The 27,499-nt window shown below is 41.0% G+C and overlaps 1 protein-coding gene across 1 annotated transcript in view; it reads left to right on the top strand.

Annotated features, from left to right (window-relative positions):
• The first annotated feature begins 3,109 nt into the window (after window positions 1-3,109).
• Window positions 3,110-27,499, top strand: part of TTL (tubulin tyrosine ligase) — a 38,021-nt gene continuing 13,631 nt past the window's right edge. The window contains exons 1-5 of the mRNA XM_047069058.1: window positions 3,110-3,286; window positions 6,226-6,304; window positions 16,301-16,533; window positions 24,461-24,596; window positions 25,524-25,793. Coding sequence (XP_046925014.1) covers window positions 3,130-3,286; window positions 6,226-6,304; window positions 16,301-16,533; window positions 24,461-24,596; window positions 25,524-25,793 — 875 coding nt within the window. The 5' untranslated portion in view covers window positions 3,110-3,129. The remainder of the gene's footprint in view (window positions 3,287-6,225; window positions 6,305-16,300; window positions 16,534-24,460; window positions 24,597-25,523; window positions 25,794-27,499) is intronic.

Raw genomic sequence — 27,499 nt, 5'->3', positions numbered from 1 at the left:
TTGAATGCAACTCACTGAGTTATTTTTCTATTTTTCCTATTTTCCTTTATCTCTGTGTGGGAGCTACTGCATTCATCCAGGAAGAACAGGAAATAGAGGAGAAAATGACTCCAGTGCCACATGGACATGAGCAGCTTCCTCCTACATGTTGAGATGTGAGTGTTTCTACAAGGTATTCCTGTCCCCACAACTGTCACCCCCAACTCAGAATTCTAGAAACTGTAGGAATATTTGCTCCTCTAGTTAAATTCCTCTAACTAGCATCCAGAAAAAAATGTAAGCTTCCCCAGGAACAGAGCTCTGTGAAGGCAGGGACTTTGTCTTATGTCCTCTGTGCCTTGAACATTGCCTGCAACAAGAATGTGTTAAATGCAGGTTTTCTAGACCAGAAAGGTATGAGTGGCATGCCTCTTCAGGGAGGGGTGTTGAAAGGCTTCCATTGAAAAGGGAAGCAGTCTTACCTTGCTAAAGAGCAACTAAGACCTAAGTCTAAAGAAATAGTAAGTCTTATTTTATTTAGCACAACTGTGAGACAGAAAATGCTAGCTAATTAAAGGTTTTGATTAATAAGGACTTTATGATCCATCAGGTACATGGTTCATCAGCTTTGGAAGGGTTAATGCACACTTAACATTAAAACTCCATCTAACACACTTTCACTTGACCTTGATGATGATCAGGGTATTTCAAAGACTTTGGCTGAAGTAGTGTGGTAAATGTGGTAAGAGAGACACAATGGGGAGACTTAATTAAAAGGCTGTGACTTTGAAATTGAGAATGCTGTCTTCAATGAGCCATTGCAGTCTGTGATGTATGGAGAGATGTGACGAATGCTGTGTTTCAGAAAGATTAATTCGGTGATGATGTTCAGGGAAGATTGGAGAGGGAAAGGGGCTGAAGCAAGAAGAGCAGCTAGAAGACAGGTGTAGTACCCAAAGCATGAAGTGAGTATGGTAACGTTAGAGACGATGAGTGAAAAACAATTTTGAGTTGTTTGGTGTCCAAGTATAGGACACAAAGAGAAGGGAGAGAGGAAAGTGTAGTTGAGGATTTTGAAGCTAGTTTCTTAGGAGTATGACCCTCAGGCCCTTCTAAGAAAAGTCCTTGATTTAGAGGCTCCAAGTCTGGCTAGCCATGTCCTCCCTATGGATGAGACTTTTGTGAGGTCAAAGGGATATGGCCACCCAAAGACGGTTACCCTCCCACTTTCCAGAATATGCTAGGTACCTGAGAACCAGAATTCACTGTCTAAATAGCCCAGCTCTTGTCCTGAACCTGCACTGGCTTCTTCCCTGGGTCTATTGTCCCAAGGGTCAATGGCATTGCTGTGCACCCCTAGGACCAAGCAGTGGCCAAAATGTAGCTGTTTGTGGGAGGTGCTGGGTGAGTGGATGGAGCCTGAATTTCCTGGATGTAGCATCCCCATGCATGTGTGCATGGCCCTTCGTGGTGCAGGATGGAGTCAAGGAAGGTAAGAAATGGGTGGGCCATGGTCAGAGGCCAGGGCCATCTCTTCTAGTATTTCCTACTTTTGGCATTGAACTTCCATGAATCTGAGCATTTAAAAAATCTTGGCCTTTCAGGTCATCCTTATCAATATATATTTGTAAGGTGGGAAGATAGACATTTTATCTAGCAGCTTATTGGCATGGTTTATAACTTTAAAATATTTAGACATATTTTAGGACATATGTAGGACAAGGTCTAAACTCTTGTCCTACAACTTTAGATGTGGCCTTGCTTTTTAGCCCAACATATTCTTTATTTATAAAGTGTCTTTGTAGGACACTTCTACAAATCTCTCTTGCTGAGAGTTTACCTATTGAATTGTCCCTTAAAATAGCTAGTTCAGTTTTTTGTTAACCAGCTTCCCAGTTTTTAAAATTATTAATTTGCAATTCCTCGTGTATCCTAAATATGGGTCCTCTGTCCGATAGGTATGTATACACACACACACACACACCAGACATCATATCCTATTCTGTGGCTTTCCTTTTGATTCTCTGGATGGTGTCTTTGGATAAATAAAAGTTATTTTTAAGGTTGTCAATTCATCCGTTTTTTCCTTTACTCCTAAAGATTTTTATGTTCTCTTTAAGATCTTTACCTAGAATAAGGTCATAAGATTTTCTCTCTTTTTTAAGATTTTCTCCCGTTTTCTTTTAAAAGCTTTCTTGCTTTACTTTCACATCTACATGCATCAGGTCACAATGAATCTGCAACTGCTTTTGTGAGTGGCAGAGGTCAAGATTAATTTTGTTTTCCAAATGTATATCCATTGACCCAGCTTCATTTATTGAAAAGTCCATCCTTTTTCCCTTTGTACTGCAAAGGAACCTTTGAACCTTTATTATGAACCAAGTGACTACATGTATCAATAGATAGATAGCGTTCCTTTGGTCTGTTTGTCTCTCCTGTGCCCAAACCGTACTCTCTTAATTACTACAGCTTTGTACTTACTTAAATACTGTAACTTTTATAGGTCTTGACATCTGCTGGTGTTGTGTTCCAACTTTCTTCTTCAAGATTGCTTTAGTTATTCTCGGACCTTTGCATTTCTGTATAAATTTTAGAGCTGCCTTGTCCATTTACATTCCGCAGACTTGGGACTGTGCCTCGGAACTTTTCAATTTTACCCATAAAACGTCCCTTCGCAACAGTGGGTGGAAGAGCCGCAGCGACGCGCGCAGAAAGGGATCCTCCGCCGGTACCGCCCCCTGGATGGGACCCGGGACTCGGGCACGCGCCCAGTCTCCGGTGTCCCCACCCTGCGCCAAGGCCGCGCTCGCCCCCGCCAGCCCCCGGGCGGCCCCCAACCGGGTCCGAGACGCGCTGCGGAGCCGGGGCGCACGAGTCCCCCACCCCCCGGCCCAGGCGGGGGCGGCCGCGCGGCATCACGGGGCGGAGGCGGGGCCGCGCCGGCAGGTGGGCGCGGCCTCCGGGCTGACGCGCGGGCGCCGGGGCGCAGCGCCGCCGGGACCCTAGTGGCGCGGGGAGCCGGCGCGGCGGCGGTGGTGGCGGGGGCCGGGACGCGGCGGGCGCCCGGGCGGGTTCCGCGCTGAGCCGCCACCCCCGCCGGCTGGTCTTTGCGGCGGCTGCCCGGGCGGCCCGGGCGCACGGCCCTTCGCCATGTATACCTTCGTGGTGCGCGACGAGAACAGCAGCGTCTACGCCGAGGTCTCGCGGCTGCTGCTCGCCACCGGCCACTGGAAGAGGCTCAGGCGAGACAACCCCAGGTTCAACCTGATGCTGGGCGAGAGGAACCGGCTGCCCTTCGGGAGATTGGGTGAGCGCTTCCCCCTCCCCGCCCTCCCGCTCCTCCCACGGCCCGTTAGCAGCAGCGCTTTTGTCTTAAGGTCATATATCTTCCCCTGCGTCGTTCCCCGGGCAGAGAAAAAATGGATCCATAAAGGTCTAAAGCCACCGCTTTGCATGCCTTCCCGTTCCCGAAATCGGATTCGTGGCCGCCGCTGCCTGTGGACAATGGCTGGTGCCTGCAGCCCGGGGGGTTGGGTGGGGGGGCGTCGGCCGCGCGCTCCCGCACTGCCCCGGCCCGACGCCCCCAAATCGCGCAGGGCCGCGGGGCAGAGCTGGGGCGGGGCAAGGCCCCGTTGAGCCGGCGTCGGACCTCCTGCTGGAGTCCTCTTGCGAATTTTCTGCGCTGAGGATTTCACCGTGACTGGTGTTGACGCGGGAGGGATCCTTGTGTGTGTTGAAAACCCTGCGGATTCAGCTACCCGTAGGCTCAGATCAACTGGGGATTTGGAAAAGACCTCTGGGTTCCCAAAGCAGGAGCTGCAGAAGTGAGCCAAGCTCGGGCCAGGGCGGAAGGAAGGGTGTCTGATTTAGACCTTTCCTGAGGTTCCCCGAAGTATATGTTTTCACAGTTGTGTGTTGAATGCAGATTTTGCATGATGGCTTCACCCTGCGTCCCACTTCTCTGCCCTGCTCACCCCGAGAGAGTTACCTTCACTCCCATGGTCGATGCCAGCTTGGCATCATGTCTACATCCATATCCACATCCTCGCCTGTAGGGAGGGGCACGGGAAAGGAGAAGACCGGCAGCTCCCTTCTAGATGACGTAATCCACAACTTGTGCAGATCACTTCAACTTACATCCCATTGACCTGAACCGTCTCGTGGCCTCTCCTCACTGCGCAGTCATCCCGGAGATGCAGCCTCTGTTCCTTGCCAAAATTCTCCCGGGGCGGGGACCAAACAGATTTGCCAAAGACGGAAGAGGAGGATCGATAATGAGGAAAAGTCATCTCTGTCTTAAAGGGCAGTCCAGAGAGAGCGGTGTTCTGTGTCCAGCAGAGGACATAGTTTTTAGAAAAGAGGTGTGGTCAGAGGGTAGAGAGGCTGAATGAGCAGACTGAAAATAGGCCATTTGGAACTCACTGGCTACTTCCATAGAGCCTTTGGGTGGGGGGGGTGTGCAGTTGTAATGATTTCAGGAATGAAGGGTGTTGTAGCATAGCCTTATCGAAATTTTTTCTTTGGAATGCACTTTTTACTGTTATACAAATTTAGGATGTATGATGAGGACTCCATGGAGGGACTGATTCCAACCCCCAGCAATCTTGGAATACAGGGAATGTGCCTGGAGATTCCCTTTTGTTAAACTGTCTCTCCAGGAAGCCCTCAGCAAAGAGAATACCTTCCCTGAAGGAAGAACTACTTATAGTTGAGAACATATATTTCCTTCTTGCTCTGTCCACATCCCTGCCTGCCTGACTTACCTTCCTCTATAGACTTGGCAGTGCCTGGCTGTAAAAGCTTAGGGGGAAATCCTAATATTCAAAACTGGCAAAAATGTTTCTGTTGGGGCTGAAGCAGGGGTGGTTTTGCATTGCTCTGGTGCTCAGGACTGGGGGGAAGGCCAGAAACTTACAGGGTCCAAATCCTAAACAGGTACCACAAAGTCAACAGACGGTAAGAAAACATTTGGTTTTTATGGAAAAGAAAACAGCATCACACAAGCAAAATGGTTATATGTCTTCACTGTTAGGGATGTTTAGTTTTTGCTTCAGTGCATTGTGTGAAACCCAAGGAGATGGCTTATAGAGCCAGATAAAGTCTCAGGAATGCCCTTGCCATGGGGATGAGAAGGTAGGCGCAGGTGTGAGGCAGGTTCATCTGTCCCAGGGAGACAGTGAGAGCAAGTTAGTACCTAAATATTTTTATTTGATTATATGCTGTTCTCAGATGTATCCTTTTTACCTCTGGCATCTTCTACTCAGACTCCCTTTGTTTGGTTTTACTTTTATTTTTGTTGCTGGAAATTGAATGCATTTTGTTAGGAATTTAAACAAATATTAAGGCTTTTGTTCTTGTTTGTATCCTCTCTGCTCTGTTTTATGGAGGAGGGGACATGCGGTAGGATTCATTGAAAATGAGTTTCTCTGTGGGAGATACACAGAAGAAAGACTTCAGGGCTTCTGATTTTATAGACATGGCTTCTCTACTATCTTCCTTCACCTCTTGTGGCTCTCCCAGAAGCTCACAGAGTTAGACATGCTTGAAGACAGTAATATCCTAGTCCTAGTGCTTCTTTGATGGCTATAGAAAGCAAGGTTAGGGGTGCCAAGGCGTCACTGTTGAAGTCCTACTGTGCTTGGGGTGCCTGGGTGGCTCAGTCAGTTAAGCATCTGACTTCAGCTCAGGTCATGATCTCACGGTTCATGGGTTCGACCCCCACATCAGGCTCTGTGCTGACAGCTCAGAGCCTGAAGCCTGCTTCGGATTCTACGTCTCCTTTCTCTCTCTCTCTCTGCCCCTCCCCAGCTCACGCTCTGTCTCTCTTCCACAAATAGATAAATATTTTTAAAGTGTAAAAAAAAATAAAGTCCTACTATGCAGAGACTACTAAGTCCCTATGTCTGAAGCCAAGAGTGGGGTTTGGGGGGGATCAAAGAGAGGTGAAATAGAAAATACCCTTCCGCCCTAAGAAGAAAAAACAAAGGCAGCAGTGGTGTTCGGCAGACCTAGGATATTGGTAACTTTAATATCCACTCTGGGGAGGGGGAAGGTTTCTGGTTCTATTCTGTGGAAGGGGGTACAGGTGCAGGGCAATGGAATTGTTCCATTTCCACCAACCAGTCTTGAAATGAGAGAAGGAAAAGCTCGGCATGACACAGCTGTTCTCTCTCCTGCGTGCTGGTGCTGACATTGTCGTTTCCCACCTGTCCTCTTTCCCTTCTGAGCCTCCTCTTTCCTTTATAGGTCACGAGCCTGGGCTGATGCAGTTGGTGAATTACTACAGGGGGGCTGACAAACTGTGTCGCAAAGCTTCTTTAGTGAAGTAAGTGTTGAAGATTCATTTTCAGTCTGTTACATAAATGTTTTCAACTTTCATCCTGAAGCCCTTTAGCAAAAATGTGGGATTTTTTTTTCTGGACAAAAATACTTTTTTCTAAAAAGCCAACAATATTAGTTCCAGAGTATCCTCCGTGCTACTTTGATTACAGTCTAAAACTTTGCTGTTTGCGCCTGATAAATCCTGTCTCTTAGGTGAGGCTCCCTAGAAGCAGAACGGGAGGCCCAGGTTTCTTATGTGGCGGGTGACTAATGGCAGGGGGGTAGAGGGGTGGAGGTGAAGGCTCTTGGGAGAAACTCATCCAGAAGCAAGGCGGGGGGCCAGACAGCAGGGGAGGAAGCTAAGCAAAGACACGGTTTCAGCCGAAGTCTCTCCTCAGCCTGACTCCATGGAGCTCGGGAATAAATGGTACCTCCGAACTGAGACGAGAGGACCTGGCTTCTGTCCTCTAATACCAGTCAGCCACTGGCTGTTAGGGGAAGTGGAGAATGTAGGTTCCCCTCCATTTCTGGACAGGGGCTAGACCCTGCAGAAGAGGCATACGTGAGCTCTTGGCAGCCAGCTCATAGCAGCCAGGGGTCCCAGAAGGGACACCCAGGCAGGGTATAACAGTCAGTATCTGCTATACTGCCCACCTCCAAGCAGTGGGGTTATGGCTAGGTGTCGTAAGAACGGTCCCATAAGGTAGGGGGAAACAGTATTATACAGGGATTAAGGGGGAGGATTAGCAGCTTGGGTTTTAATCCCAGCTCTCCCTCTCATTAGCTTGGGTGTATTTCCTCATCCCCCCAGGCCTCAGAATCTACCTCACAAGGTGGCTGTGAGGACTAGCTAAGGCGACACATGTAACGTATATGGCACAGTGGTAGCAAGTACTGGACTCTGTGCCTTGGTTTCTCCTTCTGTAAATAAAATGGGGATAATAGTAACCACCTCAGGGTCGTTGTAAGAATTACATGAGTTCATTTATGCGCTGGCTTTGAATAATGTCTGTCTCATAGTTCACACTACATAAGTAAAAGCTGTTACTACTGTTATTATGCCTGTCACTGCTATTATTGTTATCATTTCAGTAGGAAAGAACTGGGTAGTGCCCCCCAATCAGGGTTGTAATGAGTCTCCAGTATTCTTTCCATGAAGACTAATGAACATGCATGTGTAGCCTAACAAATCCTTTAGGGAGGAAGACACTGGAAGATATGACTCAACGCAAATGCTCTTTTCCCCACCCACATTTCACTCTGGGCCCTATCTATTTACTAAGTTGAGTGTTCATGGCATTAGCTTCCCCTTTTTGTCCACACTCATTGGCCCCAGTAACTTATATATCCAGTTCTGTCTGTGATGGATTTTCATGATTCACCATCCACTCCTAAAGGTGAGTGAAGCTTTCTGAATTCTTATTACATATTTACATGTTTAGAACACAAAAGATTGTTTCACCAGAGCTAAGAGTAGAAGTGGGACATGATTATTTATCCAGATCATTCATTTAAAAAAATTTTTTAAGGTTTATTCAATCTTTTTTCTACTATGACTTTTTTTTTTTATCTGAAGATAAAGGGAGAATTTAGCTTTTGGAAGTATGAACAGAGGATGTTGTAAAAATTATGTACGTAACATTCTACATACTTGCATAGTTAGTTATAATGAAGTGGCATGACCACGTGACTGGGGTCCTGATTGGGTCTGAGTAGGTATCTAGATCTCTGTGACCCTGGACAGCACTGCTCTAAATCCCAGTGACCCATCTGTCAGTGTGGATGAGGATGATTATACTTGTTCTTTGCCCCTCTGTGACATGTGACATGGTCTGTGATGACACCTTGTAAATGGTGACATGGTTTATGCAGGCTGGGGGTTGTCATTATCCTCATAAGCTTGCTTCATTCTCTTAGGTGGCTGGCAAGGGATTGTAGTAGTTCCAGGAAGCGATGGTTCCCTTTGTCATTTTGTCTCTCTCCATAATTTTGTATGGCTTCAGAGGGCTCCAAAGAGTAAAAAATGTAATTTCCTCATTTTAATGTAGGGCAGAATGCCAACTCATAGAGGATAACTGGGTTGCCCATTGCTGTAGCAGTTAATGTCGCTACACGTTGTGCAGTTCCAGTCTGTACAAATGAACCTATGGGCCATGTGACTGGGCATCCCTCACAGGGCTTCCTAGAGTCTCGATAGTGTTCTCCACTGGACCCTTGACAGCAAGTGCCTTCCTCCTGTTACTTCAGGGACTTTGACAAATTCATCAACACCCTGTGGCTGTAGTCTCAGAGCCCTGAGTGGCTTTTCTCTCTGACCTAGGTTGAAGGCTTTCTTTTTCTCCTGTGAAGTTTTTCCCCTAATATGTATAAATGAGCCTCCATTTGTGATTTCCTTCTAAATGGGTTTCTGAGGGAATGGAACAATTGCAAAGGATGCTGTCCAGCAGAAACAGAATGCCAGCCACATGTGTAATTTTAAATTTCCTAGTAGTCACATTAAAATAAATACAAAGAAATAGGTGCAATATATTTTACTTTTAATTGTTAAAATATTTTTATTACAAACTCTATAAATTAATCGTTTTGGTAAAGTTCTTTAATAATTTAAAATCCTTGATATCCACAGAAATCTATTTGTGTTTTCTACTACTCTCCCTTGAATCCTAACTTTAAACTTGTTTTTATTGGGTTTGGGTATACATACCATGGTAACATTATGAAATGTTTGGTCCAGGGGCACCTGGGTGGCTCAGTCGGTTAAGCGGCCGATTTCGGCTCCGGTTATGATCTCGCGGTCCGTGGGTTCGAGCCCCGCGTCGGGCTCTGTGCTGACAGCTCAGAGCCTGGAGCCTGTTTCGGATTCTGTGTCTCCCTCTCTCTGACCCTCCCCCATTCGTGCTCTGTCTCTCTCTGTCTCAAAAATAAATAAACGTTAAAAAAAAAAATGAAAAAAAAATGAAATGTTTGGTCCATTGTAGAAGCTTGTGTTGACCTTTTTCTATTTAAACAATTGTTTCAAAAGCTGAGCCTGAAAATATTTTATACACTACAACAAAAATCACTGCATTTAGAATTGATGTTACAGCAAATGATCATAGTTTATTTCTCTTTTTTAAGCCAAAATGGAATGTCGGTTTCCTAATTCCTTCATAGTTCCTTCTATCAGATGGTAGATGGAATGATAATTACACAACAACGTATTTCTGACTTCTCCAGCTATTTTATTTGTAAATATAAACACTCTTCGTTCCTTTTTCTTGATATTTTTAGCTGTTATAAGGAGGTCAGTATTGAGAACAGGTTGGCATTGGACAAATTTTCTTTTTACCTCCTGGTCGAAAAACATTTGAGAGGAAGAATTTTAAAGATTAAATCCATTATTTCATACTCGTTGAAGCAGTTCTTACTGTAGCTTATGAGTTGATTGAGTCAACCCTGGGAAATCCTAAATATTTCTTCTCGCTTTTATGGAACAATGAATTCTGTTCTCTGCCGGAACTGAATGAGAGTGTGGTGAGGCGATGGCAGGGGGCTGGTTGGCCACAACAAGCTTCAAATGAAAACCTGTCTTGCTAGATTGACTGAAGTCCTTGGAGACCTGGCCTTGCTGATTCCAAATTTGACTTGATTAATTTCCTCAAGGTGATCAGTTCTTTGGTGATAGATTAATATTTTACTTTAATAATATATTTTATTTAACCAGAAAAATCCAAAATAATCAGTTTGATATGTTATTAATATAAAAACAATTAATGAGATATTTTATAGATTTTGTTCTCTTTCTGAGTCTTCAAACTCTGGTATAAATTCACATTTTTGGAACATCTTAATCCAGACACTAAATTTTCATCTAAAACCGTTGCTCTGTATTTAGATTTCATGAACATTTATGGTTGAAATGTTGATTTACATACTCAAGTTGTTCCCACGTAAAGTTTTTCAGTAACTCAATGAAAAATCATTTTCCTTTTATAGTTGCAGACACATTGGCAAAACTGGTTCATATTTTTAGAAGAATGACTTGAGTTTTCAGAACTATATCTAAGTTAAATAAATTCATCAACTCTTATGTCAACATGTATTATTAATATCTAATTCAAAAGAGATATTGAATAAAGTGAAAAGAAATTCTAAATTTAGCAATATCAACAAAGTGTTCTTAAAACTTTTCTTTAGTTTTTGTAGCCAATTTGCATAATGCTGTCTATTTCAATTTAAATCTTCTACATACTGAGTCATGCTCTTTTTAAATGTTTATTTCTTTATTTTGAGAGAGAGAGAAACAGAGAGAGAAAGCATGTGCACATGCGCCCATGCACAAGTTGGGGAAGGGCAGAGAGAGCGAGAGAATCCCAAGCAGGCTCCATGCTGTCAAGCGCTGTGCCTGAAGCAGGGCTTGATCTTATTAACTGAGATCATGACCTCAGCTGAAATCCAGAGTCAGATGCTTAACCAGCTGAGCCACCCAGGCTCTCCTATACTGAGTCATGTTATAAAAATATGTGAAATCATTATTGTTGGCTGTGTTATGAAATTGGAGCATAAATTCTCACACCTGTCTGGTTAGGTCATAAATAAGATCTTTTCCCTTCCTTGGAGCTTCAACTTTAGCTTGATCGCCTAGAGCGTATATTGATGAGAAGATGTAAATCACACTGCCACTTTTTATCTTTGATTACTGAATAAAATAATTATTGATTTGGGAAGCATTTTCTTTTATTTCAAGAGAATCTGATTTGGAGTTGACAATATAGTGAATCTTTGTAGAACTCCTTTCTCTCAATTAGTGAACACTGGCAAAGAACACAGTATCATTAAATCTATTGTCTTCTGTTTCTTTCAACAGTTCCATACTGGGGAATCATTGTAGCATTTGCAAGTATATACTAAACCATTTCAACAACTGTATCCCTGATAGTTTTCATAGAGTGGGCTTCAGAAAACTGAGTGCAAGTGTTTCCAATATGTACCATATAGTACAATGAAACATTAAAGGAAGCATCGGTGTATTAAAATCCCAATAAATCAGATTTCAACCCAACCTAGCTAAAGCACTGTCACAATAGAAATTTTCACATGTAGGTGAGATTCTTCTTTGACAGATGTAAAAGATTTAAAAATATCTACACCACAAGGTTGGTAGTTTTAAGGCTGAAATTTGATATTTTTTCATGTATTTGAAAATTCTTTGAGGGGCGCCTAGATGGCTCAGTCAGTTAGGCGTCTGATTCTTGATTTCAGCTCAGGTTATGATCTCACAATTTGTGAGTTTGAGCCCTGTGTTGGGCTCTGAACTGACAGTGCAGAGCCTGCTTAGGTTTCTCTCCCTCTCCCTCTCTGCCCATCCCTCACTTGTGTGTGCGTGTGTGTGCTCTTTTGCTCTCTCTCTCAAGATAAATAACTAAGTAAATTTATAAAAAATATTGGAAGCAGAACATTCCCAAAATATTCATTGGGCAACATCTTATGTCACAGAATTCAACTAAAACTGAAGGAAAATATTTAAGATTTTTCCATTTTTGAATCAGTCTTTGATACTATTAGAAAAGTTTTGTATTTCTTTGGGCAGTATTCATGACTTAGCTAAAGATTGTTCACTCTTTGTAAAATGTCTTATTTTTACTGTTTTCCTCAAAATATTTCCTCCAGCTTTATTTCTATCTAAAATGGTTTTTTGGGGGCGCCTCGGTGGCTCAGTCAGTTGAGCCCCCAACTCTCTTTCTCCTGTCCCTCTCCCTTGCTCACTCTCTCTCTCTAAAATATAAATATATAAATAAATAAAAAACAAACAAATAAATAGAAATGGTTTTCTTTTTTGTGCAAGAATCCATGCCATTTTATAACTGACCAAAGTTACAAGTTCAGAGCCTGTTAAAAATATGTTTAAACATTTTTTGTTAGGTATTTAATTCTGATTTCAACCACAAATTTCATTGATTTTTTTTAAGTTTTTATTTAAATTTCAGTTAGCTAACATACAGTATAATATTAGCTTCAGGTGTAGAATTTACTGATTCAAAGCCTTATTACAACACCTGGTGCTCATCATGACAAGTGCATTCCTTAATCCCCATCCCCCACCCACCTCCCCTCTGGTAACCACCAGTTTGTTCTCTATAGTTAAAAGTCTGTTTTTTGTTGTTGTTGTTGTTGTTTTTAATTTTTTTTAACGTTTATTTATTTTTGAGACAGAGAGAGACAGAGCATGAATGGGGGAGGGTCAGAGAGAGGGAGGCACAGAATCTGAAACAGGCTCCAGGCTCTGAGCTGTCAGCACAGAGCCCGACGCGGGGCTCGAACTCATGGACTGCGAGATCATGACCTGAGCCGAAGTCGGCCGCTTAACCGACTGAGCCACCCAGGTGCCCCAAAAGTCTGTTTTTTGGTTTGCTCCCCCGACCCATTTTCTTATGGTTGAGTGGAAACTGCTTATGAAATTCATTACACTATGTATTTTCTGAAAATGTCTCCTTTGTAACTCTGCTGTAGCAAGTTGCAGTTGCCATTGGTTGTGTAATTTCTGTCATAGCTTCTGCCAATTCTTTTTTTTTTTTTTTCCCATTACTGTCCTGGTCATAGTCCTAGCTTTGGCATCCCCACTCAGTTCTGCGTCAGTCTTTGATTAAAAAGATAAGAATCAAGGGGCACCTGGGTGGCCCAGTTGGTTAAGCATCCAACTTCGGCTCAGGTTCCTGGGTTCGAGCCCTGCACAGGGCTCTGTGCTGACAGCTCGCAGCCTGGAGCCTGGTTCAGATTGTTTCCTTCTCTCTCTGTCCCTCCCCCACTAATGCTCTGTCTCTCTCTGTCTCCCAAAATTCAATAAACATTAAAAAAAATTTTTAAATGAGAATCAAAAACTGAGAGGAGAAATTTCTTCCTCTATCAAAGCCATGGTAAATAACTGTCTGGGGTACACCAGGAATATGCTGGAGGCTGTGCTTATGAAGTCAATCCTTAGGTTAAGAGCAGATGGAATTGTAGCAATGAAGGTATGAATGATACACAAACTCAAAGGGAGTAAAACTGTCACATTAACTTTACAAAAAAAAAATATTTGGCATTGGTAGTATGCCTTTGTTTTAAATTTAAAACTTTTTCTCTACTTGTTTTTTAGCTAGATACATAGTTACATTTCACAGTAGTTGCCAGTTACGATTTACATAGTTACCATTGTAACTCGTGCTGTCCGCATAATAAGCACGTTATGATGCTTCATCAATGGATGGGGGATAAAGTCACTTGAACTGAATCAATCTATTGTCACAGAGTAGAACAGTGACATGTTTATGTCATCTACTAGGAACAACACATGGCCTGACGTGCCTGCTGCAGGACCGGAGAAATATCTGAGGTCGTGCAATGGTTAATGTCATCCTACCAAAAGAGTGAAGCTGTGAATAATGGGAGAATACAACACTTCAGTTTTTACATTAAAACTAAACAAAGTTTAAAATTCAGTTCCCGTGTCACATTGGCCAGATTTCAAGTACTCAGAGGCCACGTGTGGCTAGTGGCTGCTGTTTGGCCAGTGTAGATAGAGTTGAATATTCAGTGAGTTAGAAATTTATTGATTTTTGTTCCTTTGAATTCAAGTAACTTTCAAATTCTGTTGCCTTTGGCTTAAAAATAATTTTACTTTAGGGGCACCTGGGTGGCTGAGTCAGGTAAGCGTCCCACTTCAGCTCCGGTCATAATCTCACAGTTCACAAGTTTGAACCCCATGTTGGGCTCTGTGCTGACAGCTCAGAGCCTGGAACCTGTTTCAGATTCTGTGTCTCCCTCTCTCTCTCTCTCCCTCCCTCGTTCATGCTCTTTCAAAAATAAATAAAAACATTTAAAAATTCTGAAAAAATAATTTTACTTTAAATCTCTATTGAAAATTTCATTATTTCTGCCGTTTGCTCATGGATTGATTTTGCAGGTGGATCTTTTTTTTTTTTTTAATGTTAATTCTTTAAAAGAGAGTGAGAGAGAGAGCCTGCCAGTATGAGCAGGGGAGAGGCAGAGAGAGAGAAGGAGAGAGGGAATCCCAAGCATGCTCTGTGCTCTCAGCACAGAGTCTGACATGGGGCATGATCTCACGAACCATGAGGTCATGACCTGAGCTGAAATCAAGTTGGATGCTTAACCAACTGAGTCACCCAGGTGCCCCTTGCTGGTGGATCTTAACACAGGCTTAACATTAATAGTTCTGTTCTAGATAGTGAAGGGAGTGCACCTTAGGGAAGGCCTGCAGATCTTTGTGTGGGTTCCTTCCTGCCTCTGATTCCTGGGAAGTAAGAGTAAGTTTCGAGTGAGGACTGGGAGTTTGGAGCTTGCATAGTACCTATTTCTTACTACCTTTATGATCTTTGGAAATTTACTTCTTGGTTGGACCCAGTGCCTCATCTATGAAATGGGATGCTAGTGCTTTCCCCTTTGGGGGTCTGATTGGAGAGTAAATGCAATGGGAGGCCCTTAGTAAGCCCTTGTGTTTATTAAGTGCCTTGCTCATGGCCTGACTTTATCTTCTGTCATGTATGTTGTTTTGGGGTCAGGAGGTGTTTTTAGTTATGATCACTGGAGTCCTGTGCCCTGTTATTCTGTGTCTCCTTTATTCTGGGGTGTCTGGGTGGCTCAGTCAGTTAAGCGTCTGACTCTTGGATTTTGGCTCAGGTCATGATCTCACAATTCATGAGTTCAAGCCCCAGGTCAGGGATATTCATTCTCTCTCTCTCCCTCTCTCCCCCACCCATCCCCTATTCTCCGTCTCTCTCAAAATAAATAAGTAAACATTAAAAAAAGATAGATTCCTCCTTTATTCTAATAGTCATTGAAGCCAGGTTGAGCTAAAAACAAGCAATGAACTAAATAGATAATTGGATTCCTTTTTTAAATATTTTTTTAACATTTTTATTGATTTTTGAGAGACAGAGAGAGAGCGTGAGCAGGGGAAGGGCACAGAGGGGAGACACAGAATCCAAAGCAGGCTCCAGGTTCTGAGCTGTCAGCACAGAGCCTGACACGGGGCTTGAACCCACACAACTGTGAGATCATGACCTGAGCCGAAGTTGGATGCTTAACTGAGCCACCCAGGTGCCCCGGATAACTCAGATTCCTAAGCAGTGGCCTTTGTTCTTCAGAGAGTTGGGCCAAGATAGTATTTTTCCTAGTAAATACTAGAATATAGTTTCCTAAATTCTCTACTTTGTTTTTTTAGCATAAGTTTAGCCTAACCACAACGTAAATGTTGAAAAAGTATGGTTTCAGACTTACTTCCAGTTTCCTTAGGGATGTGTTTTTTTAATTTATGTATTTATGTATGTATGTATGTTTATTTATTTTTGAGAGAGAGAGAGAGACAGAGTGCTGAGCTGTCAGCACAGAGCCCGACGTGGGGCTCGGACCCACAGACCGTAAGATCATGACCTGAGCCGAAGTCAGACGCTTCACCAACCACGCCACCCAGGCACCCCTAGAGATGCATTTTAAAAACAGCTGAAGTTCTGAGGGCGCCTTCTTGGCTCATTCAGTTAAGCGTCTGATTCTTGGTTTCCACTCAGGTCATGATCTTGAGGTTTCATGAGTTTGAGCCCTGTGTCAGTCTTTGTGCTGGCAGCGTGGAGCCTGCTTGGGATTCTCTCTCCCTCCCTGCCCGTCCCCTACTCACACTGTTTCTGTCTCTCTCAAAATAAATAAATAAACTTTAAAAAAGTGAAAGATAACCTAGTTAAATACTGCTTTTAAAGTAAACAAATAAAAGGAGCTAAAGTTCTAGACATTAAGCTCCTGTTTAACTCTTTGGAACATGCCTTAAGGGTTGCAGGTAGTAGCTATGTGCTGCCCAATAGTGTCTTACGGGTCTGCTCAGGGAGGCCAAGAGCAGAGTGGGATAAAGAAACCAGCTCCTGGCTCTGGTATTGCCCTGCCTCCTGACAAGCTCTGGGGGAAAGCACTGGCTTTTCTGAATGGAGTGGCAGGGTGTACTAAGAAGGGAGACTGACCCTCTGTCATCTGTCAGGCTAATCAAGACGAGCCCAGACCTGGCTGAGTCCTGCACATGGTTTCCAGAGTCCTATGTGATTTACCCAACTAATCTCAAGACCCCAGTTGCCCCAGCACAGAATGGAATCCACCCACCGATCCATAGCTCAAGGACAGATGAAAGGGAATTCTTCCTGGCTTCTTACAACAGAAAGAAGGAAGAGGGAGAAGGCAATGTTTGGATTGCAAAGTCATCAGCTGGTGCCAAAGGTGAGTTGGCATTGCTGTTCCCTTCTTTCTTTCCTGTAGGTTCCTATGTGCTTTGTTCTATTGTGCAGTAGAATTCAGTGATATCTTTAGGTGAATGACTGTTCTAATCTGAATGCTCAAGGGTGGAGACCATGTCTAGTTACGTAGTTTTAAATATTTATCTAGGTACTGATGACTTCTAAACGTATACCTCCAGCCAAAATATTTCCCTTTATGCTCCAGATCCAGTGTGGAGGGCATTTCAAATGTAACATGTCTGATACAGAACTCTTCATTTCCTGCCCAACTTAACCCACCCCAGCCTACCCCTCTTTTCAGTCTTCCCACATAGTATGTGATCCCACTCCTCACCTAGTCTCCGAAGCCCCAAACCTAGGATTCCTCCTTGACTGCTCTTTTCTTTATAATCCATACCTAATGCATCAGCAAGTCTTGTTAGCTCTACCTTCAAAGCACATTCTGAATTAGACTTTTTCTTGCCATTTCTACTGCTCTTACTTGAAGTTAAAACTATTATTGTCTCTGGTCTGTGTAACTGCTGTGCCTGCTCCCAGCCAGTTCTCCTCTAAGAGAGAGTGGTATCTAAAAACACAAATCTAATCATTTTACTCCCTGCTCAAGACTGACCAGCTGGCTTCCCGATGCAGTTCAGATAAGCTCCAGATTGCTGATGGTAGCCAACACCATTTGACATTTGCTTGTATCTCTGGTCCCATCTCTGTTCTTTGCCTCGTTCACTGTTCTATAACCATGCCTGCCTAGAGTCCTACAAATACTCTAAATTTGTCTGTGTATCTTGAATGTGCTTATCGATTATTTTCTATTTCTTTCAGCTCAAATGTTACCTTGTCAGAGAAGCCTTTTTTTTTCTAAATAGCTTGTATGTCCATTGCTCTCTGTCCTTTGCCTTGCTTTATTTTTTTATCCTTGTACTAACCTCTCCCCAGCACTATATTACATATCTGTTTATCTGCTCGTCTCTTCTATCCTACCATAAGCTCCATGTAAACACAGACATTCTGTCTTGTTCATCTCTGTACCCTCCCCAGAGGCACTCAGTAAATATGTGTTGAATGAATGCATAGAAGGAATGAGATTTAGAATATTGACTCAGGCTCAAAATACAGGCTGTTCCCAATGTAATGAACACATAAACACAGTCTATCTCTGTAGCTACCATCATATGCTCCTTTTAAAACCATTCCATTTTGAACTTAATTCTTCTTTTATTGCCTTGGAAGACCATCTGGCCATTGGTATTCATTTCTATTCCCGGTCCAGTGGACCTCACCTTCTTTTCCACCAACCATGAGACAGGAGGGCATCACCTGGAATCTCCTGAAAGTGGGAGAGTTGGACTCTTGCCACGAGCCAGGTACCTCACCTACTTCTCTCTCCCCTCTTGTGACCTCTTCTCAAATACCAATCCTAGTAGCTTGGTTCTAATGATAAATGGGGAAATTGGAAGAGGAAATAGACATTTGCAGTACTCCATACTCCTTCTGTGGATTTGGGCTTGAGTCATAATGGCCATTGTAAGGATATCCTGTATCATGGAGCCTTAGCTGGAGTGAGAACCAGGAGTAAGGCAGGGCCTTTGGCGAAGGACATGTCAGGTCATGGCAGTGATCCTACCTGGGTGGTACCTGGACCCTCACCAAGACAAGACATGGAGTCGTGGTCAGCATCAGGGAGTGGTAAAAAGAGAATAGAATGCCAAACAAAGAAGAAATTTTGCTTGAGAAGTTGAGATAAGTGGTATGCATTTGTTTTGTTTGGTAACTACAAAATTAAACCATTAGGATGAATGAATGTCTTATATTCTTGTTAAACAAATATTGAGTATGTGTCAGATGCTGGGAATAGTTGACTCAACCTTCACACTGTATCCAGTATGAAGACCTCCTGTTCACCACCCCACCACACATTTTGCATTGTAGCCACCTTCACCACTCACCTGGAGCATTGCTCCCTGTCCTCCTGCCCTTGGCCGCCCTCCAGAGTCTACACACAGTACAGCAGACCCAGATCCTATTAAAGCACAGGCAGTCCCTGTCACATCTGTGTTCAGTGCTGTCTCCCTGGTGCCGGGGCAGCACCTGGAACCCAGCAAAAGTTCAATATCTGTATTGAGTGATGAATGAACAAATGAATGAAGTCATGAGTGTTTGGAGATACATTGATGATAAAATAGACCTGATCTCTTGCCCTCATGGACCCAATGTAGTAGAAGGCTAGAGATGCATCTATTTCCAGATAAATAGTTGAGATGAGAACAAAGAAGAAAAAAGACTATCACCTTAAAACTTTTTAAAGAATTCCAGCGGTGCCCAGGTGGCTCAGTCGGTTGAGCGTCCGACTTTGGCTCAGGTCACGATCTCGTGGTCCATGAGTTCGAGCCCTGCGTCGGGCTCTGGGCTGATGGCTCGGAGCCTGGAGCCTGCTTCCAATTCTGTGTCTCCCTCTCTCTTTGCCCCTCCCCTGTTCATGCTCTGTATCTCTCTGTCTCAAAAATAAATAAACGTTAAAAAAAATTTATAAATAAAAAAAAAGAATTCCCGAGTTTCTTCATAATTTCTCCAGGTTTAGTTAGTGAGGATATAAAGAAATAACATTAGAAATACAGTTAATGAAACATGGAAACATGCTACACTGGTATCCAACACTTACAAAATAAATGTAGATTTTATGTATCATTTTATACCTATAAAATAAAAACCTTCAGTCATACTGTTGCTGAAAGTTTGTTATGAACTGCTTCCTCTTAGTGGTGATACACAGACTTTTGAAAAAGTAATAAGATAATACAGAGGAAGAGCCATAAAGAATGCATAGGCTTTGGCCCACTAATCTCATTCCCGAAAACTTAACTTCAGGAAAATATTTTAAAAGAAGAGTGATTTATTATGTGACCTGTAATAGCAAAGTGTTACTTAGAAACAATCCCACTGTCCAACAATCAGCAAATAAATGTGTAATTTTTTATATCCACACAATGGGATATTTTTTCAGCTACTGACGTAATTGTGATGTTAATGTAGAAACGGTGAAAGTATTGACAATATTAAGTGAAAAAAATTGACAGTTTAAGGCAAGTTCACTGTGATTGAGCCAGTCTTTACTCTTATGGAAAGGAAGGTAATATTAAAAGATAAAAATAATTAGGAAGTAAGACTGTAGGTAACTTTTCTATTTCACTTTAATGCCATGTTTTTTGCAATGATAATAGTTTTTAAAGTTATCAAAATGTATCTTTCTACCTTCTTCCTTTATTTTTCCCACCTATCAGCATTAGGTATATTCCTTTTTCAATAAGAAATAATTTACATAAGGAATAACATAAGGAAAACAAAGTTGGGACAGATAGAAGGGAATGTGAGCAGATTATGGAGAGCAAGGCATCAAAGGTGATACAGTTTCAGGGCATTAGTAGGAAGGGGTGTTTTAGGATAACTATTTTAGAAGAAGTGAAGAGAAGAGACTAAGTTCTATACTAAAAAACTGGCAAGTGGAAATAAAGAGGAACCAGGATATCTGAGTATGGTTCCTGAGGGAGATGAAACAGAAAGAAATTACAAAACAACTGTGAAAGAGGTCAAAAAGGACCTAAATAAATGGACAGATATACCATGTTCATGGATTGCAAAGTTCAACATAGTAAAGATGTCAGTTCACCCTAAATTGATCTGTAGATTTAATATGATTACTATGATTGCTATCAAGACCTCAGCCAGGTTTTTGTGTATACATAAAGCTTCTTCTAAAATTCATATGGAAAAGCACAAGCCTTAGAGTAGCTTAAACGATTTTGAAAAAGAAGAATCGAATGGGAAGAGTCATTGTATCTGGTATTAAAGCATACTATATGGCTACAGAAATCACTACACTGTGGTATTGGTGAGGGGGCAGAAACATGAATCTGTGGAAGAGCGAACTCAGAAATAAACCCCACATATATGCCCTCCTCATTTTTTACTTAAAACATTTTTGGAATGTTTTATTTACTTTTGAGACAGAGAGACAGAGCATGAGTGGAGGAGGGGCAGAGAGCAGGGGAAGAGACACAGAATCTGAAGCAGGCTCCAGGCTCTGAGCTGTCCTCAAAGAGCCTGATGTGGGGCTCAAACCCTCGAACCATGAAATCATGACCTGAGCTGAAGTTGGACGCTTAACCACGCCCCAAGCCCACCTCATTTTTAACAAAGGTGCAAAAGCAGTTCCATAGAGGAAGGATAGACTTTTCAACAAATGGTGCTGGAGCAGATGGATATCCCTAGACAAAAAACAATGAACTTCCACCTTAACCTCACACCTTACACAAAAACTAATGCAAAATGGATTTGTGGACTTAAATGTAAAGTATAGAACTATAAAATTTTTTTCAGGAAAATAAATAGGAGATAGGGCTGGGCAAAGAGTTCTTAATCTTGATATCACATATAAGACCATAAAAGTAAAAGTTGATAAGTTAAATCTCAACAAACTGAGGTTGTTTAGCTCTGTGAAGGCCCTATTAAAGAGGATGAAAATACAAGCTATAGGCTTGGAGAAGGTATCTTCAAACCACATATCTGACAAAGGATATATCTAGAGTATATAAATGACTTTTAAAACTCAGCAGTTAAAAAAATAAAAAGAATCCAATTAGAAAATAGGTGAAAGAAACTGACAGAATGGGAGAGGATATTTGCAAATGACATATCAGATAAAGGGTTAGTATCCAAAATCTATAAAAAAGTTATCAAACTCAACACCCAAAAAACAAATAATCCAGTGAAGAAATGGGCAAAAGACATGAATAGACACTTCCCCCAGGAAGACATCCAGATGGCCAACTGACACATGAAAAAATGCTCAACATCACTCATCATCAGGGAAATACAAATCAAAACCACAATGAGATACCACCTTACACCTGTCAGAATGGCTAACATTAACAACTCAGGCAACAACAGATGTTGGTGAGGATGCAGAGAAAGAGGATTTCTTTTGCATTGTTGGTGGGAATGCAAGCTGGTGCAGCCACTCTGGAAAACAGTATGGAGATTCCTCAAAAAACTAAAATAGGACTACCCTACGACCCAGCAATTGCACTACTAGACATTTATCCATGGGATACAGGTGTGCTGTTTTGAAGGGACACATGCACCCCCAGGTTTATAGCAGCACTATCAACAATAGCCAAAGTATGGAAAGAGCCCAAATGTCTATCAATGGATGAATGGATAAAGAAGATGTGGTATATATATATACAATGGAGTATTACTCAGCAATCAAAAAGAATGAAATCTTGCCATTTGTGACTACGTGGATGGAACTGGGGTATTATGCTAAATGAAATTAGTCAGAGAAAGACAAAAATGATATGAGGACTTTAAGAGACAAAACAGATGAACATAAGGGAAGGGAAACAAAAAATAATATAAAAACAGGGAGGGGGCCAAAACAGAAGAAACTCATAAATATGGAGAACAAACAGAGGGTTACTGGAGGGGTTGTGGGAGGGGGGATGGGCTAAATGGGGAAGGGCACTAAGGAATCTACTCCTGAAATCATTGTTGCACTATATGCTAACTAATTTGGATATAAATTTTTAAAAAATAAATAAATAAAAGAAACTAGGCAAAAGACATGAGAATGCATACCGTTGAAAGGCTCTGCAGATAAAAAATTACAAATGAAAAGATTTTCAATATTATTAACCATTAGGGAAATGCAAATTAAAACCACAACAGTCCTATTAAAATGACTAAAATAAATGGTAATGACAGCAAATGCTGCAAGGGTCAGGAGAAACTAGACCAATCACGCAGTGCTGGTGGGAATGTAAAATGGTACAACCCCTATGGAAAAAAGTTTGGCGATTTCTTGTAAAACTAAACCTGTAACGACCATATAACCTAGCAATTGAACACACTTGGGCATTTGTCCCAGAAAAATTAAAAGTTGGGGTGCCTGCCTGGCTCACTTGGTGGAGTGTGTGACTCTTGATCTCAGGGTCGTGAGTTTGAACCCCACATTGGGTGTGGAGCCTACTTAAAGAAAGAAAGAAAAGAAAGAGAAAGAAAGAGAAAGAAAAATAAAAACTCACATCCATGCAAAAATCTATACATGATTGTTCATAGCAGCTTTATTTGTAATAGCCCCAAATTGGAAACAACTCAGATTCCTTCAGAAGCTGAATGATTAAAAAAAAAAAAAAAAAAAAAAAAAGCTGAAGGATTAAGCCAACTGTGGTGAATTGATACCTTGCAATATTACTCAGTAATAAAAGGGAATGAACTATTGATACATGCAGCGACTTAGATGCATCTCCAGGGAATCATGCTGAATGAAAGAAACCAATCCCCAGAGATCACATACTGTATAATCGTATTTATATAAAATTATTGAAAAGACAAAATTATGGAAATGGAGAACAGATTAGTAGTTGTCAGGAGGGTGTTATGAGGAAGGAAGTAGTTGTAACAACACTGAGGGATCCGTGCAATAATGGATCCAGAATGTGGATCTATATCCTGTATCCAGAATGTGTAAAGAACTCGGATAAGAGTAAACAAAAACAAAAACAAAAACAACCTAATTAACAAAAGAGCAAAGAAACTAAACAGACATTTCTCCAAAGAAGATATACAAATGGCCAATAAGCGCATGAAAACACGTTCAATGTTGTTAGTCATTAGGGAAATGCAAATCAAAACTGCAATGAGATACCACTTCATACGCACTAGGATGGCTATAATCAAGAAGACAGAAAGTGTTGGCAAGGATGTGACAAAATTGAAATACTCATATATTGCTATTGAGAATGTAAAATGACATGGACGTTTTGGAAAATAGTTTGGCAGTTTCTCAAAAAGTTAAACATAGAGTTACCATATGACCTAACTGTTCACTCCTAGGTATATTCATGAAAGAATTGAAACCATGTCCACACAAAAACTTCTATGAAGATCTTCATAACAGCATTATTTATAAGTACCAGACAACAATGGAAAAAACTCAAATGTCCATCAGTTGATGAATGGATGAACAAAAATGCTATATCCATACAATGGAATATTACCAAGTCCTGGAAAGGAAGAATGAAGTAGTGGTACATGTTACAATATGGATGAATCTTGAAGACATTATGCTAAGTGAAGAAGCCAGACACAAAGGCCACATATCTTATGATTCCATTTATATGAATCATCTAGACTAAGCAAATCCATAGAGACATCAAGTATATTAGTGGTTGTCAGAGAATAGGATAAGGAAGGAATGGGAAGTGACTGCTAATGGACATGGGTTTTTGGGGGGAGGTGAGGAAAATGTTCTGAAATTGTTAGTGATGGTTGCAAATCTCTTGGATATATGAAAAACCATTGAATTGTATACATTAAAAGGGCAAATCTTATAGTATGTAATATGCACCTCAATACAACTGTTGAAAAGGACATTTATTTAATGTTGATAGACACTTTACACGTATATAATTTTTCCTATTACAATGCTATAGGGAATTGACTTGTACAAGTGTGTTTATGCTCTAACCTTCTGGATATTTCTATAAGCTGTAGAGTGAGAGGTGGGTTTATTAAAGTTTTGATCATGGTAGCTAATGACCAACAGTAGAGTGGCATTTATTTAGGATGCTTGGATGTTTTGAATGTCTGTAAAAATGGAAATTTCATGGTTGGAGCCTGTCAAAGTAGTTAGTGCTCATGGTCCTATGTGGAGAAGGAAGTAGATAGCCCTGGTGCCCTTATGGGCAGAGGGGAGAGTGTGAGAGACTTGGGGGACTGAAGGGATGGAGGAGGAAGAGTGAGCAGGCCAGTAGAAGCCTCCTTCCAGTTTTCTCCCAGTATCTCCCCGCTGGCTTTGTAGAGAGCTTTAACTCTTGGGATGAACTTGACTGATTTCTGTTACAATTTTGCCCTGTTAGGTGAAGGCATCCTCATCTCCTCGGAGGCTTCAGAACTTCTGGATTTCATTGACAACCAGGGTCAGGTGCATGTGATCCAGAAATACCTTGAGCACCCTCTGCTTCTGGAGCCAGGTCACCGCAAATTTGACATTCGGTAATGCATCAGTGTCTGGAGTTTTTGTTACTGAGGTGAAAAAAATGCAGGGGTGGGTGATGAGGAGGGTAACATGGAATGTAAGGAAGTATTTGACCATGTTTCATAAGTAGCCAAAATTGAGCACAGCTTAATAGAACTGAGGTTCTGTACCTAATTTTCTGTTTTTCCTTTAGTATTTCTCTTTTCTTTGTAGAAAATGTTGCTAAAATTATGGATTTCTCTTTTTTGTATGTTTTCTTTAATCAAAATGACTTGTGGCTCCAAAGAAGAGAGTCTAAATGTATGGGGCTTGCTTATGGACAAAGCTGTGAGATGTACATACAACTCATAATTAAGACACAACAAAATAATAATGTTCTTACTTCATTATTTGTGTCCTATTTTTTAAGAATTTCATAAACACACCTTAGGTTTTTGGATTTTAACTTTCTGAGCAATGGGCCTGGCATAGAGTAAGAGGTTGTATCGTGCTTTAAACAGCCCTGTCCCCAGCCTTCCTGTGGCCTTGCTGACATTTCCTCATTGAGGACTCTGTCTTCTTGATGCCTTTGTAATGACTTGCTGCTTCTTCAACACCAGTCCTGTGTCAGATCAGCTTCAGGGTGAACAGTCTTCCTCTTAAGATTACTAATAGAGCAAACATGGCAAATGGAGGTTTCATGGATAAACCTTAGGACCCAGCCCATCTGGATCTCTTTAAAATGCTGTATCTTTTGAACTGATCAAAGTCTTCTTGTCATTTATGTCATAATCTGCTCTCTTAGCTAATAGCAGATTCATAATCTGCTATCTTGGCTATGGCTTTCCTGATATAATTTTAGAATCTACCTCCTTCCTCTACATCCCTCCAAAAAAGGTAAGGAATGGGGATGATATATATACTGTGGAGAAACTTTGAATAAAATTGTTCTCATTGACTTGCAGAAGCTGGGTCTTAGTGGATCATCAGTATAATATCTACCTCTACAAAGAGGGTGTGCTTCGGACTGCTTCAGAACCATATCATGTTGATAATTTCCAAGACAAAACCTGCCATTTGACCAATCACTGCATTCAGAAGGAATACTCAAAGAACTATGGAAAGTACGAAGAAGGGAATGAAATGTTCTTTGAGGAGTTCAATAAGTACCTAATAAGTGCTTTGAACATTACGCTGGAGAGTAGTATCTTGCTACAAATTAAACATATAATAAGGTAACTGAATTGTATCTTTTTTGGTTGTGTGTCTTGAAGAAGCTTTGGAAAGTTTGTGCCTTTCAAGGAATTCCATTTAAGCTCTCTAAGGACAAAAGTTATTTGTAATATTCCTTTATTATCCTTTCAGTATCTGTAGGAACTGTAATGATGTCACTGTTTGCACTCTTTATATTGGTATCTTCTATTTTACCTCTATTGGCTAGAGGTCTATCAGTGTTATCTTTTTAAAAAGTCACCTTTTGGCTTTATTGATTTTCTCTATTGTTTTTATTTTTTATTTCTTTGATTTATGCTCCTTATTATTTCCTTTCTTCTGCTTTTTTTGAGGGGTTTAATTTGTTTTCTAGTTTCCTTAACACAAAAGGTTAGACCATTGATTTGAGAGATTACCTTTTTTAAGTGCATTTAATGCTGTCAGTTTCCCTCTAAATACTTACTGACACATCCCCCAGGTTTTGCTATGTTGTGTTTTCATTTTCATTTTATTAAAATATTTTCTAGTTTTCCTTGTGATTTCATCTTTGACTTGTGTTACTTAGAAATTTTCACTTAATTTCCAAATATTTGGGGATTTTCAAGAAATTTTTCTATTACTGATTTTTATTTTAATTCCATCATGCTGAGAGAACATACTTTAAAATTTGTTAAAGTTTGTGTCATGGCCCACAATATGATCCAGTTTTAGTGAATGTTCCATGTGCACTAAAAATAACGTTTATTCTGCTATGGTTGGGCTGAGTGTTCTATAAATATGAATTAGGTGAAAGTGATTAGTGTTGTTCAAGTCTTTTACATCCTTGCTGAATTTCTGTTCTGCTTGTTCTGTTCATGATTGAAAGGGGAAACATTGAAGTCTCCAAGTATAATTTTGGATTTATCTATGTCTCCTTTAGTTTTATCAGTTTTGCTTTATATGTTTTGAAGATCTGTTTTAGGTGCATACACATTTAGAATTGTTACCTTTTTTGTTTTTTGGCAACTGACCACTTTATCCATATGTAATTTCTGTCTTTATCTCTGGTAATATTTCTTATTTTAAAGTACATTGTCTGATATTAATTAATGTAGCCACTCCAGCTTTTTTTGATTAGTGATATGTCTCCATCCCTTTACTTCTATCCTATTCTGTTCCGTTCTATATTTAAAGTGGGCTTCTGGTAGACAGTGTATAGTTAGGTTTTGTTTTTGTTTTGTTTAACAAAATAGCCAATATCGTAATCTCTACCTTTCTAATTGGTGTGTTTTTATCATTTGAATTTAATTATTATTGGTTTGGCTGGATTTATATGTACTATTTTTTTGTTTACTATCTGTCCCCTTTTGCTTTTATTTTTCATTTTCCCATTGCCTCCCTTTTAAAAATTATTTGAATTTACTGCAGTGCCTCGGTGGCTCAGTTGGTTGGGCCTCTGACTTTTTGGCCCAGGTCATGATCTCGTGGTTTGTGAGTTCGAACCCCGCGTCAGGCTCTGTGCTGACAGCTCAGAGCCTGAAGCCTGCTTCAGATTCTGTGTCTCCCTGTCTCTCAAAACTGAATAAATGTTAAAAAAAATTTTTTCAAATAGAAATTATTTCAGTTTACTTAGAATTATTGAATTTACTTAGAATTACTTAGAATTTTTAAATAAAAATTATTTTAATTTTTCTGTTGAGTATTTGGCTATCTTTCTCCCTCTCTCTTAGTGTTTACTCTAGGGATTAGG

The sequence above is a fragment of the Lynx rufus genome, unplaced genomic scaffold (assembly GCF_022079265.1).
Source record: "Lynx rufus isolate CCGP_SWC_20201006 ecotype Redwood Valley unplaced genomic scaffold, mLynRuf1.p SCAF_8, whole genome shotgun sequence".
NCBI classification, from domain to species: Eukaryota; Metazoa; Chordata; class Mammalia; order Carnivora; family Felidae; genus Lynx; species Lynx rufus.
The sequence above is the reverse complement of the archived record's forward strand: the minus strand, read 5'-3'. Positions and strand labels throughout refer to the sequence as shown.